At 45.1% G+C, this 17,086-nt stretch overlaps 1 protein-coding gene across 6 annotated transcripts in view; it reads left to right on the forward strand.

Annotated features, from left to right (window-relative positions):
* Window positions 1-15,779, forward strand: part of LOC119660903 (neprilysin-3) — a 125,560-nt gene extending 109,781 nt beyond the window's left edge. For all 6 annotated transcript variants that reach the window (XM_038069843.1, XM_038069844.1, XM_038069846.1 and 3 more), the window contains exons 4-11: window positions 15-123; window positions 214-317; window positions 387-597; window positions 678-940; window positions 1,009-1,237; window positions 1,326-2,155; window positions 14,304-14,446; window positions 14,548-15,779. In XM_038069843.1, the coding sequence (XP_037925771.1) occupies window positions 15-123; window positions 214-317; window positions 387-597; window positions 678-940; window positions 1,009-1,237; window positions 1,326-2,155; window positions 14,304-14,446; window positions 14,548-14,724 (2,066 nt within the window). In that variant the 3' untranslated portion in view covers window positions 14,725-15,779. The remainder of the gene's footprint in view (window positions 1-14; window positions 124-213; window positions 318-386; window positions 598-677; window positions 941-1,008; window positions 1,238-1,325; window positions 2,156-14,303; window positions 14,447-14,547) is intronic.
* Window positions 15,780-17,086: the final 1,307 nt, after the last annotated feature.

A 17,086-nucleotide genomic window follows, 5' to 3' on the forward strand; every position in this document is an offset into this window, starting at 1 on the left:
TTACTTTTTCATAGCAATACAAGTTCCTTGTCTAAATGAGCACTGTATACATGCATCTAGTCAAATTCTAAAATCAATAGATCGTAGTATCGATCCATGTGATGATTTCTATGCATTTGCCTGGTAAGACCATGTTCTTATTAATTAAAGGATAAAAAAAAGATATTTTGTGCAATTGGCCTGTATTTACCTTCCCTTTTTCCATGAACTCAGTAATCGCTGGATCAAGAACAACCCAATACCAGATGGCAAATCCATGTGGGGCACATTTGGAAAGCTAGAGCAACAAAATCAGTTAGTTATCAAGAACGTTTTAGGTAAATGACCCTTGAATTAATTGGCCTAGATCGCATGTAGATCTTTATCTATTCTCCCTTCTTTTCCAGAACGTCCTTTATCCTTCTTTAAATCAGAAGCTGAAAGGAAAGCCAAATTATACTACGAATCATGCCTGGATGAAGATGAAATTATGGAGAAATTAGGGGCAGAACCTATGCAGAAATTCCTTCGTGACATTGGCGGATGGAATGTAACCGAAAGTGGTTTCTCACTATCAAATTGGTCAATGGAGGAGACATTAAAACGATCACAAAATATGTGAGTTCTTCTAAGAAGAAGAACGTAGAAGTTTTGACTTCATATAACTCTACACATTCTTCGTTTTCAAAATTTTGCAGATACAACATGGGTGGCCTTTTCGCATGGGCCATTGGCGAAGATGATCGCAACTCATCGCGGCATGTTATTCAAATCGATCAAGGCGGCCTCACGCTCCCAACACGTGACAACTATCTGAATCGAACCGTTCATGAAAAGGTCCTCAATGCATACCTCGATTATATGACAAAGGTTGCTGTCCTACTAGGTGCCAATGAAACAGATGCCCGTCGACAAATGAGCGATGTGATCGAATTCGAGACCAAAATCGCCGAAGTTACAGGTACTGCTGGATTATTCTGTATTCATATAGCCTAGCTGGCATTTGCTTATCCTAATTTTTTTCTATAGTGCCAGCAGAGAACCGTCGCGATGAAGAAGCTCTATATCATCCTATGGCCCTTTATGAGCTCCAGGCAAAAGCTCCCTTCATTAACTGGACTGCTCATTTTGCGGATGCCATGAAAATTGTAGGGCGAAAAATCACTGAAAAAGAAATTGTTGTCGTATATGCACCCGAATTTCTCCAACAAATGACGGAAATTGTCAAAACCTACAATAAAACTCCGAAAGGAAAAATGTGAGTGCTTTTGGAAACTTTTAGTTTGTATTGAAAAAGAATTTTACCATAAGGTACTAACCTGATCTGATCTGATGTCTTCCCACAGTATTCTCAACAACTATCTAGTCTGGCAAGCAGTTCGAACCTTAACCGCTTGTTTATCGAAACCGTTCCGCGATGCCTACAAAGGAGTTCGGAAAGCGCTTATCGGCTCTGAAGGTGGGGAGGAGCCATGGCGTTACTGCGTCACTGATACCAACAATGTAATTGGTTTCGCAATAGGTGCCATGTTCGTTCGTGAGGTATTCCATGGTGAGTCGAAACCGCAGGCTGAAGAAATGATCAATGAAGTACGTACAGCTTTCAAACGGAATTTGAAGAACTTGGCATGGATGGATCGCGAAACACGACGTCTAGCCGAAGAGAAGGCCGACGCTATCTCAGATATGATTGGGTTCCCCGACTGTATTCTAAACCCGACCCAGCTGGATAAGAAATACGATGACTTGCAAATCGATTCAAAAAAGTATTTTGAGAATAATTTGCGGGTTAACATTTACAACTTAAAGAAAAATCTAGAAAAACTTGACCAGCCAGTGAATAAGACCCGGTGGGGCATGACTCCTCCCACGGTCAACGCATATTACACACCAACAAAAAATCAAATAGTTTTTCCAGCTGGAATACTTCAATTGCCATTTTACGATATCAACAATCCAAAAAGTTTGAACTTTGGCGCTATGGGAGTTGTAATGGGGCACGAGCTAACACACGCTTTCGACGATCAAGGACGAGAGTACGATAAATATGGAAATCTGCATCAATGGTGGAATAATCAAACTATTGAGCGATTCAAACAGCGAACAGATTGCTTCAATGAACAGTATGGTGCATACTCATTGAATGGACGCAATCTGAATGGAAAGCAAACACTTGGTAAGTTGAATTTTTATTTTATTTTGTGTACAACAAAACATTATAAAAAAAAACAGTTTACTGTCTCAGAAACGGTTACTCCGATTAATATGAAATTTGGTAGAAAGATGGGACCTATGAATCCCATTGCATGCAGTGAGCTACATAGTTCCACATTGAGTTTAAGGAGGGTTTTCCCATACATATAAAAGGGAAAACATGTTTTTCAAAGACTGTGCTTGTGTGGGATATCCAATGAAAGATCTCAGTCAGTACTTTCCGAAACCGATATTAGTTTTGACTTTAGTTGAAAAGGATATTCCGGACTATAGTACATGATACTACCAAGTTTGGTGCAAATCTCACTATTACTAGCAGAGCTATTATCGGACAAAATTGTTACTTTTGTGCAAATTTCTTGCATTCTAAAATTTTGAATGGTTTCACGAACTAAATACATAAACGTTACGAGCTAGGTACAAATGGGGCAAATGTCTACTTCCATACGCTTATATAAGGAATACACAAAACCTTTCATGAAGCGTTTAACTTCCGGTTTATCGACTTGTTTCCGATGAAACACTACTTCGGTTCCATTATCATCATATTTAGAGTTTTGCAAAACCTACTGGAGTGAGATAAGAGCATAGACGAACACAAATATCCAGAACAAAAGGAACTCGAACTTAGAGCAATTACATCTAGAGACTTTCTCAAATTAAAAACTATAGAGGGGAGAATATTGCGACTTGTGCCTAAACGTGTGCCATCTGAATAATGACCCCGTATTCAGCCGTGCTAAGGAAAGGGGAGCCTAGATAATAGAGGTATTTCCAGAAGCAGTTAATACCTCAAAGCAAGAAAGTAATTAACTATTCCAGGTTAGTATTTGGGGGATTCTCCCTCCTCTCAAAAGCCGTTGGTTTTCATCCATTTTCAAGTATTTTGCAACGGAGTATTGGAGTATTTTTTATAATGTAGGTACATGTCTAAAGTTTTTATTTACATTGTTTTGAAGATCAAATCTGTTAGGTGACGTCCCCCATTCTCCATACATTGCGTAAACCGATTTCTGGCGTTTGTCATGACTCTTGTTAGCATAGCAGGTGTTATGTTGGCAATTTCTTCTTGGATGTTGGTCTTCAAATCTTGTAGGGTTCTTGGACGGTTCACATAAACACGGGATTTCAAAAAACCCCATGGAAAAAATCACAAGGGGACAGATCGTGTCCCCTGTGATTCTAAATCGCGTCTAATTGAGATAAGGCGCTCTGGAAAGTGTTCCCTCAAAACAGCCATCGATGCTCTTGAAGTGTGTGCTGTTGCACCGTCTTGTTGGAACCAAGTGTCCCCCAAATCCAAATTTTCTAGCCGTGGGAAAAAAAATTCTGTAGCATGTTTACATACCGGTGCGAATTCACTGTCACTGTAACGTCATTTTCCTCAAAAAACCAGGGACCAATAATTCCGGCTGAGGAAATTGCACACCACACTGTGACTTTGGGTGAATGCAAAGGCTTTTGATGCAATTCTCGAGGGTTGGTGTCAGCCCAGTAGCGCATGTTTTGTTTGTTAACCGACCCACACGACCAAATGCACGCTGTGTTGCAATAACCGAACATCCGGTTGAAAAGTAAACCTCAACGGCAAAGGCACGCTCCTCACTATTCCAACGCATGATGGCGACTGAACCGTATCGGGACAAAACTTTACAGTATCCCCTTTTGAACGAGACTACTAGCGCTCCGCTTTGACATCAACTAACTGAGTGGCGTGCACACGTGCTGCCGCACCCTGTATATCGGATATGACTTGGGTATTGAGGAAGCGTATGCTAGCCATCGACATCCATAGACGACAATGTCTAGACGAAGGAAAGTTTTTGCTCAATTATGTTATCAAAGTGTGGCACTTGCCTCCTGGGCTGTTCCTCATGGAACCTTCACAGATAACTACATCATGGGGAGGGGGATTTACCTACAGATCGTTTATCGATAGCTCTCACAAATGCGAGAGTATCATCTTCCCTCTCAGGTTTCCCATTAATTCTCCTAATTATGTTCTGTGTCCCTCCAGTTGAAAGCAATGAAAGAAAATGTACTCTTGGTTTTCTGGGACATAACCAAAACTGGGATATTTATTAAAATTTCCCCACCTGGTTTCTCCAAAATCCCGCTGAGGAAATGCGTGAGATTATACACTCACAGGCACAATTAACTGTCCACCTATATAGTTCGTCACCTTAACTATGGTTTATCAACGGGATGAAACCCGAAGAGAACGGAGCAGAGGTGTCGTCGATACGGAAAACGAGGAGTGGTGGAGTTCTCGTCGAACTGGGCCCAAAGACGACCAACAAGAGCACGTTCTGCGAAGCGATCAAGGGGCTATTGGAGGAGAAGGCTCTTGTTTCCAGCCTAGAACCCACGCGCTCTCTAGAAATCCGGGATCTTGACTGCCTCACAGAAAAAGTCGAAGTAGAGGAGGCGCTAAAGCGTGAATGTCCAGAGGTAACCAATACCCAGGTAGGTATTACCTCTGTAAATGCTCGAGGCCAAAAGCTCGCCGTGGTGGAAGTCCCTGAGCAATATGCGAGGAAACTTCTTAACAGCGGGAGAATCAAAATCGGATGGGTAGTCTGCAGGGTACGAATGCGGATATTCCCCACCAAGTGCTACAGGTGTCTGGACCATGGGCACACGTCAGCAGCTTGCAAGGGTCCGGACAGGAGGACAGCATGCCGGAGATGCGGTTAAGTGGGTCATCAAGCCAAGACTTACAGGGAAAGCGAGAGTTGTGTTCTCTGCAGGGATCTTGGCGCATCTGGTGAAAGCGTCGCACACACTGCTGGCTCGGGACGGTGTCCGATCTTCAGGGTGGAATTGGAGAGGGCTAGGGTGCGAACGCCATGATCCGCATTTTGCAAATTAACATGCACCGGAGTGCAACCGCTCACCAGTTGCTACCACAGTTCGCTGCGGATGTAAATGCTGATCTAGTGCTGATTAGCGAGCAATACCGAAACAAGGCCCCGTCCTCATGGTATCTCAACTTATCGGGCATCGCTGCCATCTGGGTTCGGGACAACGTTCGACTTTGTGTTCTTGCCGAAGGCCGGGGGGACGGGTTTGTCTGGGTCCGGTGTTTAGGGATAACGTTTTTTAGTTTTACCTGACGCCGAATGAGACGATGCCGGATTTTCGGCGCCGGCTTGATGCTCTGGAGGACGCGGTTTCGAGCACGGAGGGACGAATCCTGGTTGGCGGTGATTTTAATGCCAGGGCTCTTAAATGGGGCATGTTTCAGTCAGACTCCAGAAGGAAACTGATTCTGGAAATGGCGGCGAGAACCGGGCTCGTAGTTTTAAACACCGGATCCACGCCAACGTTTCGGCGCCCAGGTTGTGAAGGAAGCTCTGGCATCATCGGTGGACGGGTGGCGAGTCCTAGAAGACTTCTCGGCAATTGATCATCAGTACATTGCGTTCGAGGTGTTTGACGCTACTTGCCGGCGAGCAACAACACGACGTTCCCCCTGCGTGTGGAATGTCGCGAGGGTGAACATCGGAAAGTTCGTCGAAGCTCTTGGAGCTGGTAGGGCCGCGCTGGGGGCACTATGGGGGGTGGTAGTGTTGCAGCGGACACCGTCGTAAATTCAGTGATGAATCTGATAACGACGGCGTGCAAGGCTTCCATGCCCCGGAGAGGCCCCAGGCGCGACAAGCCTTCTATGTACTGATGGACGGCAGAAATTGCCGACCTACGGAAGGAGTGTCATAAGCTCCGCCGTTTGGCACAATGTTTGCACGCCAACGAGGAGGCATGTGCCATAAAGGCACAATATAGATCAGCAAAAAGGAGACTCCGCAGCGCTATAAATAGAAGTAAAGCTCGCGGCTGGCAGAATCTTGTTAATGAGGTGAATGAGGACCCGTGGGGACTTGGCTATAAGCTTGTCACTCGGAAAATCGGGGCTCTGCGGAAGCCCTGTATACTGAGCACCGACCAGATAGACCGCATTGTGCGGGCGTTGTTCCCCAGACACCCTGTACGAGTTGATGTAAAAAGCGTCGTGGGTTGCCCTCTTTTCACAATGAGAGAGCTCAAAGAAGCGGTTCTCACTATGAAAAACAGGAAGGCGCCAAGTCCTGATGGCATCCCGGCGGAAGTTTACAAACTGGTGTTCCGCCAACGGCCAGAATTGCTGGTTGAAGTGTTCAACGCGTGCTTGAAGAATGGCATTTTTCCTTGTCGCTGAAAAGTGACCAGACTCGCGTTGATCAGTAAGGGTAAAGGAGAACCGGAGCTCCCGTCTGCATACCGACCGCTGTGTATGCTTGACACGGCCGGAAAAGTGCTCATCAGTACTACACTCGCTGAAGCGATCCGCGCTGCCAGGTACTTATCCGCAAGACAGTTCGGGTTTAGAACAGGGAAATCTACAGTGGATGCCGTTATGGAGGTCGTAGATGCGTTTAATCGAGCCGGGGCACACAGCCGCCGATCTCGACGGATAGTGCTCCTCATAACGCTTGATGTCAGCAATGCCTTCAATTCCGTAAGATGGAGAGATATGCTAGGCACACTAGAGAACTCCTTTCACGTGCCAAGCTATCTCTTGCGAATATTGAGGGATTATCTGAAAGACCGCTTCCTGCTCTATGAGGCGCTACAGGGCCAGAGGAGGATGGAAATCTCGTCGGAGTAGCACAGGAATCCTTCCTAGGGCCGGACCTCTGGAACGCTTCCTACGATAGTCTGCTGAGACTCGATATGCCCGAAGAGTCGCGCCTGGTCGGTTATGCAGACGACGTTGAGGCACTTGCTGCCGGACGCACTGTTGAACAGGCGCAAAGCAGACTTGGCATATTGACGCAACGGGTAAGCGGATAGATGACTGCTCACGGTTTCAACCTTGCGCTGGAAGAAACCACCAGAAACCACCCCAATATTCTCTCACTGCCATCACTGAACACTGCAATGTCTGGACGGTCTGTTGGGATTAGTTAAGAGATCTGAAAAAAACTCTGCTGGTTCCAACTTCGGGCAAACCGCCTTCGGGCAAACCGACTCCAGGCAAACCGCCTCTGGGAAAATCGCCTTTGAGGAAATCACTACCCACGGCTCTGCCAAGGTTTAGAGGAAAGGATCGTTCGGGGCATCCGTGGTTAAGGGGAAACCGAGCGGCCGCGGTCCTCGGACGATCCCAACTCTTTGACACAAAAGGCAGCAGAGAGGGCTCAACCGGCTACGGCTAGACCTTCATTTGTAGCCAAGGTTAACGAAGCCGCTGGATGGATCTTGTATGACAACACTAATCCATCTGGTTACGATACTGAGCAGTACAAATATGCTGAGGTTCTGGAACAATTTGGTGTCCAGAATAACCTCAATACCTCCACTTGGATGCTGCTAGGCAGCAAAACTGGAGAGAGAGCTGATAGGCCGGGAACTTTCCTTACTATCGGCGTTCCCGAATCAGATGTTAAGATGGTTCGAGAACAAACGGGCTGTCGGCCCTACTACGGGCTAGGGACCATCACCTTATAAGTGTCGACTAATAAAAACATTGAAGGGGACGCACAACCCTCGGCATCTTCATCTGAAGCATAGATGAGGTACTATATTTCCCAAATAAAATTGCAGCATTGTAAAGCGGCGACTGCACTTATCAGTCGTCGGATCAATAGCTCCTTGACATTTATATACGTCATACAAGAACCGTAGGGGTAGGGTTGTCAGAGACCTAAACTTCCAACATGCTAAACTGTTGTATGCCAATGGAAGTGATCGACCCCGCTCCTGCATGGTAGTCTCAAAAGACTTCCAGACAAATTTGGTTAACGACCTATGAGATGGCGACACCACATCGGCTAAACTAACTATAAAAAGCCAACAAGGAGATAAAGAGATATTATGGTATTCTGCATATTTCCCCTATGATGCAGAAGAATTTCCCAGTGGAACATTCATCAGAGCTATCCAATATGCCAAAAGTAAAGGTATTCACTTGGTGGTGAAACGGAAAGCAGCCAACGACGCATATAGACTCGATTCCGTTGGAACGTGGAAAGACGGCCAATGATACGATCATGCTTCTATCTGGAAATGCCTTGACAAACATCCGATAGCTATGATGCCAGCCGATCATATGCTTTCCAGATTCGTCTTTGAAAACACATACACTGTCATAATCACCAAAAGAGAAGAATAGTCGATGAATGGCCATGAGCCTTTTCAGATTACAGACTAATAGTTTTCACCGACGGGTCAGTCATGCAAAGCGAATCGGGCGCAGAGGTGTTCTCGGGTAATCCGATTATGGAACTGGCCCGATCACTCGGAAAAATGACCACCATATTCCGGGCGGAGAATTATGCCATTTCATTGGCAGCAAAAGAATGTCTGCGATAAAAATGGAGGGGTCGCACCATTCGAATCTGTTCCAACAGTCAGACAGCATTGAAGCCAGTTGGTGTAGAGTTATCATCAGGTGCTGTTGAAACTTGGCCGACTGAACGAAATATTCTCAATGTGGGTATCAGGGCACTCACACATCGCTAGTAATGAGGAGGCTGACAGACTGACTCGCCGAGGGTCTGAATCCACAATGGTAAGGTCAGAACCAACTTTTAGAATCCGCCCATCCACTGTCAAGTCTACTCTGAAGGGTGAAATTGCAAGGATTCACGCAACCGAGTGGAGAAATTGGAACTTTTGCCGGCAAACGAAAATCCTTCAGAAAAAACTTGGGGTCGTCAGAGCGGCATTTTTGTTGTGGGATATGAAAACCCTAGTAGGGCTTTTAACGGGACACTGCTCCTTAAACTACCATATGGAAAAGATTGGGGTGGTGGTTTCCGTTATATGCAGCCAATTTGAGGAGGAGAAGGCGGTCCTGCACTTTATATGCAGTTGCCAGGCCTCCTCAGATCTCAGACGAAGACACTTTGGTAAGGTTTTCTTCAATGAAGAATCTGCACACTCTGCCTCTGGAGAATGCTCTCAGATTCGCTATAGCATGCGAACGCCGTAGGCGGGAAGCCATTGAATAGGCGATTTACGGCGATATTACAAAGAAACTAACAATGGCCTGAGTTCTCGGAGCTGCGGCTGCCCCTAGTAAACTAAACTAAGTCTCGCGGGAAGGCACGCGAACGTTTGATTTGGATGGTGGAATAGGTTAAAATTAAAGAAAAGGGGCCTGTGCCGGTAGTGAAGCTTGATTTCACACCGGAGCACTATTGCGGGTGGCGTTCACCAAGAAACAATTCGAACTCGTTTTTGCCGGTTCCAACGACTAATCTTAAACTCAATATTTCCTATAGCCGTGACTGGGTACCGTAAAGTTGGCCATTACGTTAAACATCGTTTTAAGTTGCCGGGACTACTCAGCAAGCTTACTAATAGCTGCAGTGGCTTTGTAGGTAGGGGCCTGTTTGTTTAGTGAGCTCGAAATGCTGATGTGTATGCTATCGGCGAACGAAATGGGCGCGGCATCAGCAAAAGCGTTGTTTGCTTGTCTGGATTGCGTGGATGCAACATAAAAAGCTTGTTTCTGGTTGTACCTCCTCGTTATAATTTTGACGTAGCTAAATGTTGGTACCCTAACTGGAAAGACCGAGGAACTCGCAAAAGCCCTTCGGGAAAGGCACATTGATATCAGCGCTCTGCAAGGAACCCGATGGTCTGGTGCCAAAAGCTGCAACATTGAACGCGAACGCGGTAAAAATGGCTATAAACTTCTCGATTTTGGTAACCCATACACTTAATATGGTGTTGGCATTGCCATCTCAGAGGGTTTCCGTGATGCCATTAAAGAAGTCGAACGATTTGATGATCGGCTAATGAAGCTCACCATTATATCAGCTGATCGCACTATTCACTTCTTCACCGCGTACGCACCACAGACAGGTCGACCTGATGCCGAGACAGATGCCTTCTGGCAACTTCTCGATGAAAAGGCTTGTCACGTGCCTGCTGACGACTATATTATCATTGCCGGCGACCTTAATGGTCATGTGGGTGAAAAGGCAGGCGGTAACAGATGCCATGGGGGAGGGGGTTCGGAGTGCGCAATGAAGTGGTGAGCGTATAATCGATTTTACTGATACCAATGACCGTGTACTTATGAATACATGATTCATCAAACGATTGTCTCATCTTCCTACATTTTATAGTGGTAACAGTAAAACGCAAATCGACTATATTCTCATAAGACGCCACTGTCACTGATTGCAAAGTCGTTCCCTAAGGGCCATCACTCACGCGGTTGCCGACCATTACGAATGTGGAAGAATCATGGAATAAATGAAAGACACGATCCACAAAACGGCCTCTGCAACCCTCGGGGTCACCAAGCCGGGTAAGCGATAAATCAACCGAGATACTTGGCTTTGGAATGATGATGTTAAAATGAAGTTCCGTGAAAAGAAACCCCTCTACCTCAAATTTCTCGACGATAAAATGCTTGCTAATTGGCAAAGCGGTCGCTGTCACCCGAGCGAACCATTACAAAAATCTTTACGATAAACTGGACACTCAGGATGGCGAGAGAAATCTGTATTGACTTGCTAAAAGCCATAACGAACGTACACAGGATATCGAACACTTCTGTTGCATTAATGACAAGAACGGTAATTTGCTTACCAACATTCGGGCCGCAACGGATAGGTGGCGAGAATACTTCGAGCAGATTTCAACTGAAGAATTTGCTCATCCTCCACTTCCACAATCATTGCCGACATTTGGACCAGTTCCACCTGTCAGCGCAACTTCCCACGTACTCGAAGAGGGCGATCAGACCCGAGTTTGCAAGGGACTCATCTAAAGTGGCATTGCCACGAAGCCTCATCGTAGGTTATCTGGTGGGAGTTTCATGGGAGTTGTGGTTATGCTCAAGTGAGAAGAGACCTTCGGGGCTCGGCGTGGTGTTGCGTTTCAACACGGGGGCCGTACTCCTTAGTTCGGTAAAGATTTAGGTAGGTCTTGAATCCACCAGTATGAATGCTAAGCCATGCACTTGGTATAGACTGGTATCGTTGTTGCTTGTCTCAGCGGGGCTCTGATTGTGGTCACAAAATCAATCCGTGTCTTAAGAAGACCGTGGGATTAAGTCGCAAGACAGGTGCTCACGTTAAACCCTCAAAAACTTAACTGTCAGCGCAACTGAAGTCGAGGAGGCAATAAAACGAATGAAATCGGGGAAAGTCACAGGGCGACATCGCATCTGAGCTCTGGAAAGCGAAGAGCTGGGACCCAACACTGTGGCTCAGTGAATTCTTTAATCGGGTTATTCAGGAAGGAAGAACACCATCTGATTGGCAAGAAAGTACCACTGTTCCAATATGGGAAAAGAAAAGTAGTCCAGCAGAATGTTCAAATTACCGTCCGATCCGATTACTTTCCCATATCATGAAGATTTTTGAACGCATTCTTGACAACCGTATTCGCGAAATCGTTGAAATAACCGTGAATCAAGCCGGATTTGTCAAAAACTGGTGAACTACTGACGCAATACACGCTGCGCGGTTACTCATGGAGAAACACTGTAACAAGCATCACCCTCTGTACATTGCCTTTCTGGATCTAGAGAAAACGTTTGACCGTGTGCCACACGAACTCATCTGGTATGCTTTACGACAACACTTAATGTCAGGAGAAATGCGCTGGGTTCAATTGCTCTACCACGATCCGAAAAGTAAAGTTCCAAGTGTGGCGGGTGTATCAAAATCGCTTCGTGTCTCTGTTGGTGTTCATCAAGGAAGTGCCCTCTCACCACTCCTCTTTGTCCTTGTTATGGACACCGTCACACGGGATATCCAACGTCCAACGCCCTACAAACTGCTTTATGCAGATGATGTTTTTCTAGCATCTGATAGTAAAAATGATCTTGAGCAACTTGTCCAAAAATGGAATGATCGCCTCATGCAACACGGTCTCAGATTGAATCTAAACAAAACTGAATTTTTGACAACCGATCCCCATGAAACAGGCACAATCACTGTCAGCGGCAGTGATCTGCCCAGAACTGAGCGATTTAAATACCTCGAATCAACGCTATCAGCCAATGGAGAACTGCGTTATGAAATTGCTTCACGCAGTAACGCAACCTGAATGAAGTGGCGTTCCACAACTGGTGTCCTTTGTGATCGACGCATCAACGAACGTCTCAAATCTAAAATTTTCCGCCATGTTGTTTGTCCTGTGGCTCCCTATGGTGCTGAGTGTTGGCCAACTATAAAAGACAATGAACGGCGTCTTGCGGTAATGGAGACGAAGGTGTTACGTTGGACTAGTGGCGTGACACGTTTTGATCACATCCGAAATGAGAATAACCGCGATCGTAATGGGGTTGCCCCGATCGTGGTAAAGTTGCGAGAGGCGTCTTCGATGGTATGGTCACGCTATTCGTGCTAACGAGAATTCACTTGCCAAGATTAATTTGAACATTGAAGTTGATGGTAAAATACCAAAAGGCCTTCAAAGACCTGGGTGTAATATTCGACGATAAACTTCGTTTCAATTCCCACTTCGTTGACATCATCAATAGAGCTTCCAAAATGTCTGGTTTTATCCTACGTTCCTCGTCCGACTTTACCTCAATCCAGCCCTCCTTAACACTCTTCAATTCCCTTGTCAAAAACATCCTTGAATACTGCTCTGTAGTCTGGTCCCCCTACCGCATCCGTGACGGCCGCGCTCTTGAAGCTGTACAACGCAAATTCACCCGAACCCTCTTTTACAAAAAGAACCTTCCACGGGTTGATTATCCGTCACGACTCCGCACCCTCAATCTCCCCTCCCTACAGCAACGCCGTACTTTCCTTGATATGTGTACTCTTTTCAAACTCTGCAATGGTCTGATGGACTGCTCCGTCAACTCGGATATTACTCTCCGTATCGCCTCGTCTCATGACACACGTAATGCGGACATTTTTGATGTGCCCTTCGCCGAGCTCGAGATTTACTTTCACTCTCCAATCCCGAGGTTTTGCCGGTCGTACAATGCCCTACAGCTTGGTTCATTTGACTCTATGTCCCTCTCTAGCTTTAAGCGCAAAATATGCCATTTACTTGCTCCTCCCTCTGAGGACAATATGTAATAAGAAATTTGCTTTCTGTGTATTGTCCTCATTAAATAAATAAATAAATAAATAAATAAGGCAGACCTAAACAACGGTGGCTTGATACGCTGGATGGGGATTTAAAAGCCTCGAGATTGCACCCAGATCAGGCATTCGATAGAGCCAAATGGCGAAACCGATCACGACGAGCCGACCCCGCTTGTAATCGGGACAAAGGCTGAAGAAAAAGAAGACTTTGAGTAGTTTTAAAGACAAAAATATCAACAATAACGTAGGAATGCTGGAACTTATCTATTTTCTCTGAGTTGCTTATGGTGGTTACTTTTTAGGTGTTGGTCTGGTCGTTTAACTCAAGTGGGAGCTCAGTGCCTGCTTATAGTTTATCGGCCCATGCTGAGATTTTATTACCGCAGTGATGGGGCCCACAGAATTTACTTTCATTGTTGCCTGCCATTACAGTCCTCAGACTAATTTCTTCAGCAGTTTACTTTTCTTCCAAAAAGTTTACGTTTTGTTTTTTTAAAGAAATAGTCTTCTGGCTCTTGTACATCCAGGCATACTCATTTTGGCTTCGACTTGCTTCGGACTTTGCGTCCGCTATCGCTGCCGACTTCAATGTTCAAGTGTCTTCCTATTCAGATCCTGTTTCTATAGCGGTTGGTTTGCCGCTATTTTGCGGCGATTTTGGCTGATTGAATATATAAAACTGTTCTTCATTTAAAAGGTGTCCGGATAGCTGAGTGGCTAGAGCGCAAGGTTGTCGTACGGAAGGTCGCGGTTCAAATCTCACTAGTGGTAGTGGAATTTGTATCGTGATTTGACGTCGGATACCAGTCGACTCAGCTGTGAATGAGTACCTGAGTCAAATCAGGGTAATAATCTCGGGCGAGCGCAATGCTGACCACATTGCCTCCCAGTGTACCGTTACGGTCTTGAATGAAGTACTCTAACACACTTCAAAGCCCTGATCCAACATGGATTGTTGCGCTAACGATTATTATTATTATTCATTTCAAAGGAAGCTACTAAGGAACTCTCGTATAATTTTAGTATTTTAATCTCGTGTTTTGCGCTCTCTTTCAGGTGAGAATATCGCTGACAACGGTGGACTTAAAGCAGCTTTTCATGCCTATACGTCCACCAACAACGATCGTCCAGTTGATGTTCTTCCGTTGCCTGGAATCAATATGACACACAGGCAGTTATTTTTTATATCTTTCGCACAAGTAAGTTATTTTATTACTTTAATTGCAGACTTGCAGAAGTTTACCATATATAGTAACCAATGGTAATATCCCTGTTTTGTTCATCTCTTTCTAACAACTAGGTATGGTGCTCAGCTGTCACAGACGAGGCCTCCAGCTTACAAATAGAAAAGGATCCGCATTCGCCACCAATGTACCGCGTGATTGGACCCCTATCAAATTTAAAAGAATTCTCCGAAGAATTCAATTGTCCCCTCGGATCTCGTATGAATCCTTTAAACAAATGTGAGGTGTGGTAAATGAAGCTAAAATTTTATTGAAATTGGAAGTGGAAAGGGTTTGGTTTTCTTGTCTCAGTCGAATTATCGTAAATTATTTAATTATTTATCGTCCAGGAAAGTTATGGACTTTGTTGTGGAAAAGAAACATCGGACAAAAACGTGTAGTCCTTTATATTGGAATGAAACTCACAGTTTCATCGTACATATTAGATTATCTCAATTCATCCTTAACGTAAGCAAAGCATGTTCTTCTTGTCCTAACTCATATAAACCACACCAATTGAAAAAAAATCATCTTATGTACAAATTTTTTATCTAGAGGCAGTTTTTTTAGGATCACATGGCGTTGTTAAGCAATTTGACAACACCTTGAGGTAACCCGTGAAAAATCTCGGGCTAGATCAAAGAACGTTGGGCGATCTAAGTACTGCGTGGTTATCTTATCAGCGTACTAACACTATACCAATTTTTTAAAGCATATCTCCAGACACTTCTGCTGGTAAATTTCCTTTGATATTTAAAACTGCCTTTGCCTGTTCGGTCGCTTCAATTGTAGTCATTGTAAGATCATATAAACTTGAACGAAATTGCGCCTCTTCCAAAGCTACCTAACAAATTAAAAAAAAATACCTTTCCAGCAGAAATATAAGCACGATATTACGCGTTATCTTGGAAGCTTAAAAGTAGAAAAATTTCGAACCCTCGAGTAGAGATACTTTTGAGCTCCACAGTGAAGGTGTTAAATTGCCCAGGTACATAAAAATACTCCTGGATGGACAGGTAACTTGTGTAGGACTTCGTCATTTATCTGGATTTTTAAAATAGGCTCATGAATGTTACATTGGTGCAATTTTCTTGGCAGCATTCGGACTTTGAAAATTCAAATTTGATTCTTCGAACTTCAGCTCTGGCAGGAGAATTTTTTTCGGGGTGGCAGCACTACACCGTTTTGGCGTGTAAAATAGCGGGTCCGGTCCGTTACCAAGTGGGTGCGGACTCAGGACTCCCAGCATAATAATAATAATAATCGCTGGCGCAACAATCCATGTTTGGATCAGGGCCTTGAAATGTGTTAGAGCACTTCATTCAAGACCGTAACGGTACACTAGGAGGCAATGTGGTCAGCATTGCGCTCGCCCGAGATTATTACCCTGATTTGACTCAGGTACAGCTGAGTCGACTGGTATCCGACGTCAAATCACGATACAAATCCCACTGCCACCAGTGAGATTTGAACCACGACCTTCCATGTGACAGCCTTGTGCTCTAACCACTCAGCTATCCGAACACACTTAGAATTATCCGATTTAAGTCAAATATGCGCCGTTTTGTTCGCAAATTTGTTGCCATTTAGAAGGCAACTTCATTATCCCCCCTTGTAAACCCCCCTCGCCCCCCCCCCCCTCCTTATTTGCAAAAACTCAGACAGCCAATTTTCACAAGCCTCTTTTGAGGCCAACTTAGTAGCACCAAGAGCATTTTGCATGGACCGGATGAGATGGTAATCACTTGGTGCCAGGTCCAGACTGTACAATGGGTGGGATAGGACCTCCCATCCGAGCTCCCGTAGCTTCTGGCAGGTCATCAAAGATGTGTCAGGCCGAGCGCTGTCCTGGTGGAACAGAATACCGTTCCTATTGACGAATTCTGGCCGCTTCTGGTCAATCGCCTGCTTCAAACGGTCGAATTGCTCACAGTAGAGAACCAAATTGAGGGTTTGGCCATAGTTGAGCAGCTTATAGTGGATGATTCCCTTCCAATCCCACCAAACACACAGCAAAACCTTCCTGGCCGTCAATCTGGGTTGGCGATGGTTTGGGCCGGGTCGCCGCACTTCGACCACGATCTTTTTCGTTGAGGGTGTCGCACGTGATCCACTTTTCATCACCAATCACCATCCGCTTGAAAAATTGGTCAAATTCGTTCCGTTTCAGCAGTGCATTGCAGGCGTTGATTCGGTCCAAGAGATTTTTTTGCGTCAAATCGTGTGGCACCCAAACATCCAGCTTTTTTTGGAATGCAATCTTTTGCAAATGGTTCCAAACGGTTTTATGGTCTATACCTAGTTCCTGGTCAATCCAGCGAATACTCACATGCCGGTCTACTTGGATGATTTCGACGATTTTTTCGGTTGCTACGACGATTGGCCTACCAGTACGGGGTGTATCTTCGACATCCACTACACCAGAATGAAGTCGGTCGAACCAACGCTGGGCTGTGCGAATCGTTACAGTATCGGGCCCATACACTTCATAAATTTTTTCGGCCGCCTTCGTTGCATTTTTACCTCTCAGGTAGTAAAAACGTAAAATATGACGAATTTCTTGCTTGGTGGACTCCATCTTTGATGCGCTATAACTTGAGACTGAAACGTACGATC

This window comes from Hermetia illucens, chromosome 7 (genome assembly GCF_905115235.1).
Source record: "Hermetia illucens chromosome 7, iHerIll2.2.curated.20191125, whole genome shotgun sequence".
NCBI lineage: Eukaryota > Metazoa > Arthropoda > Insecta > Diptera > Stratiomyidae > Hermetia > Hermetia illucens.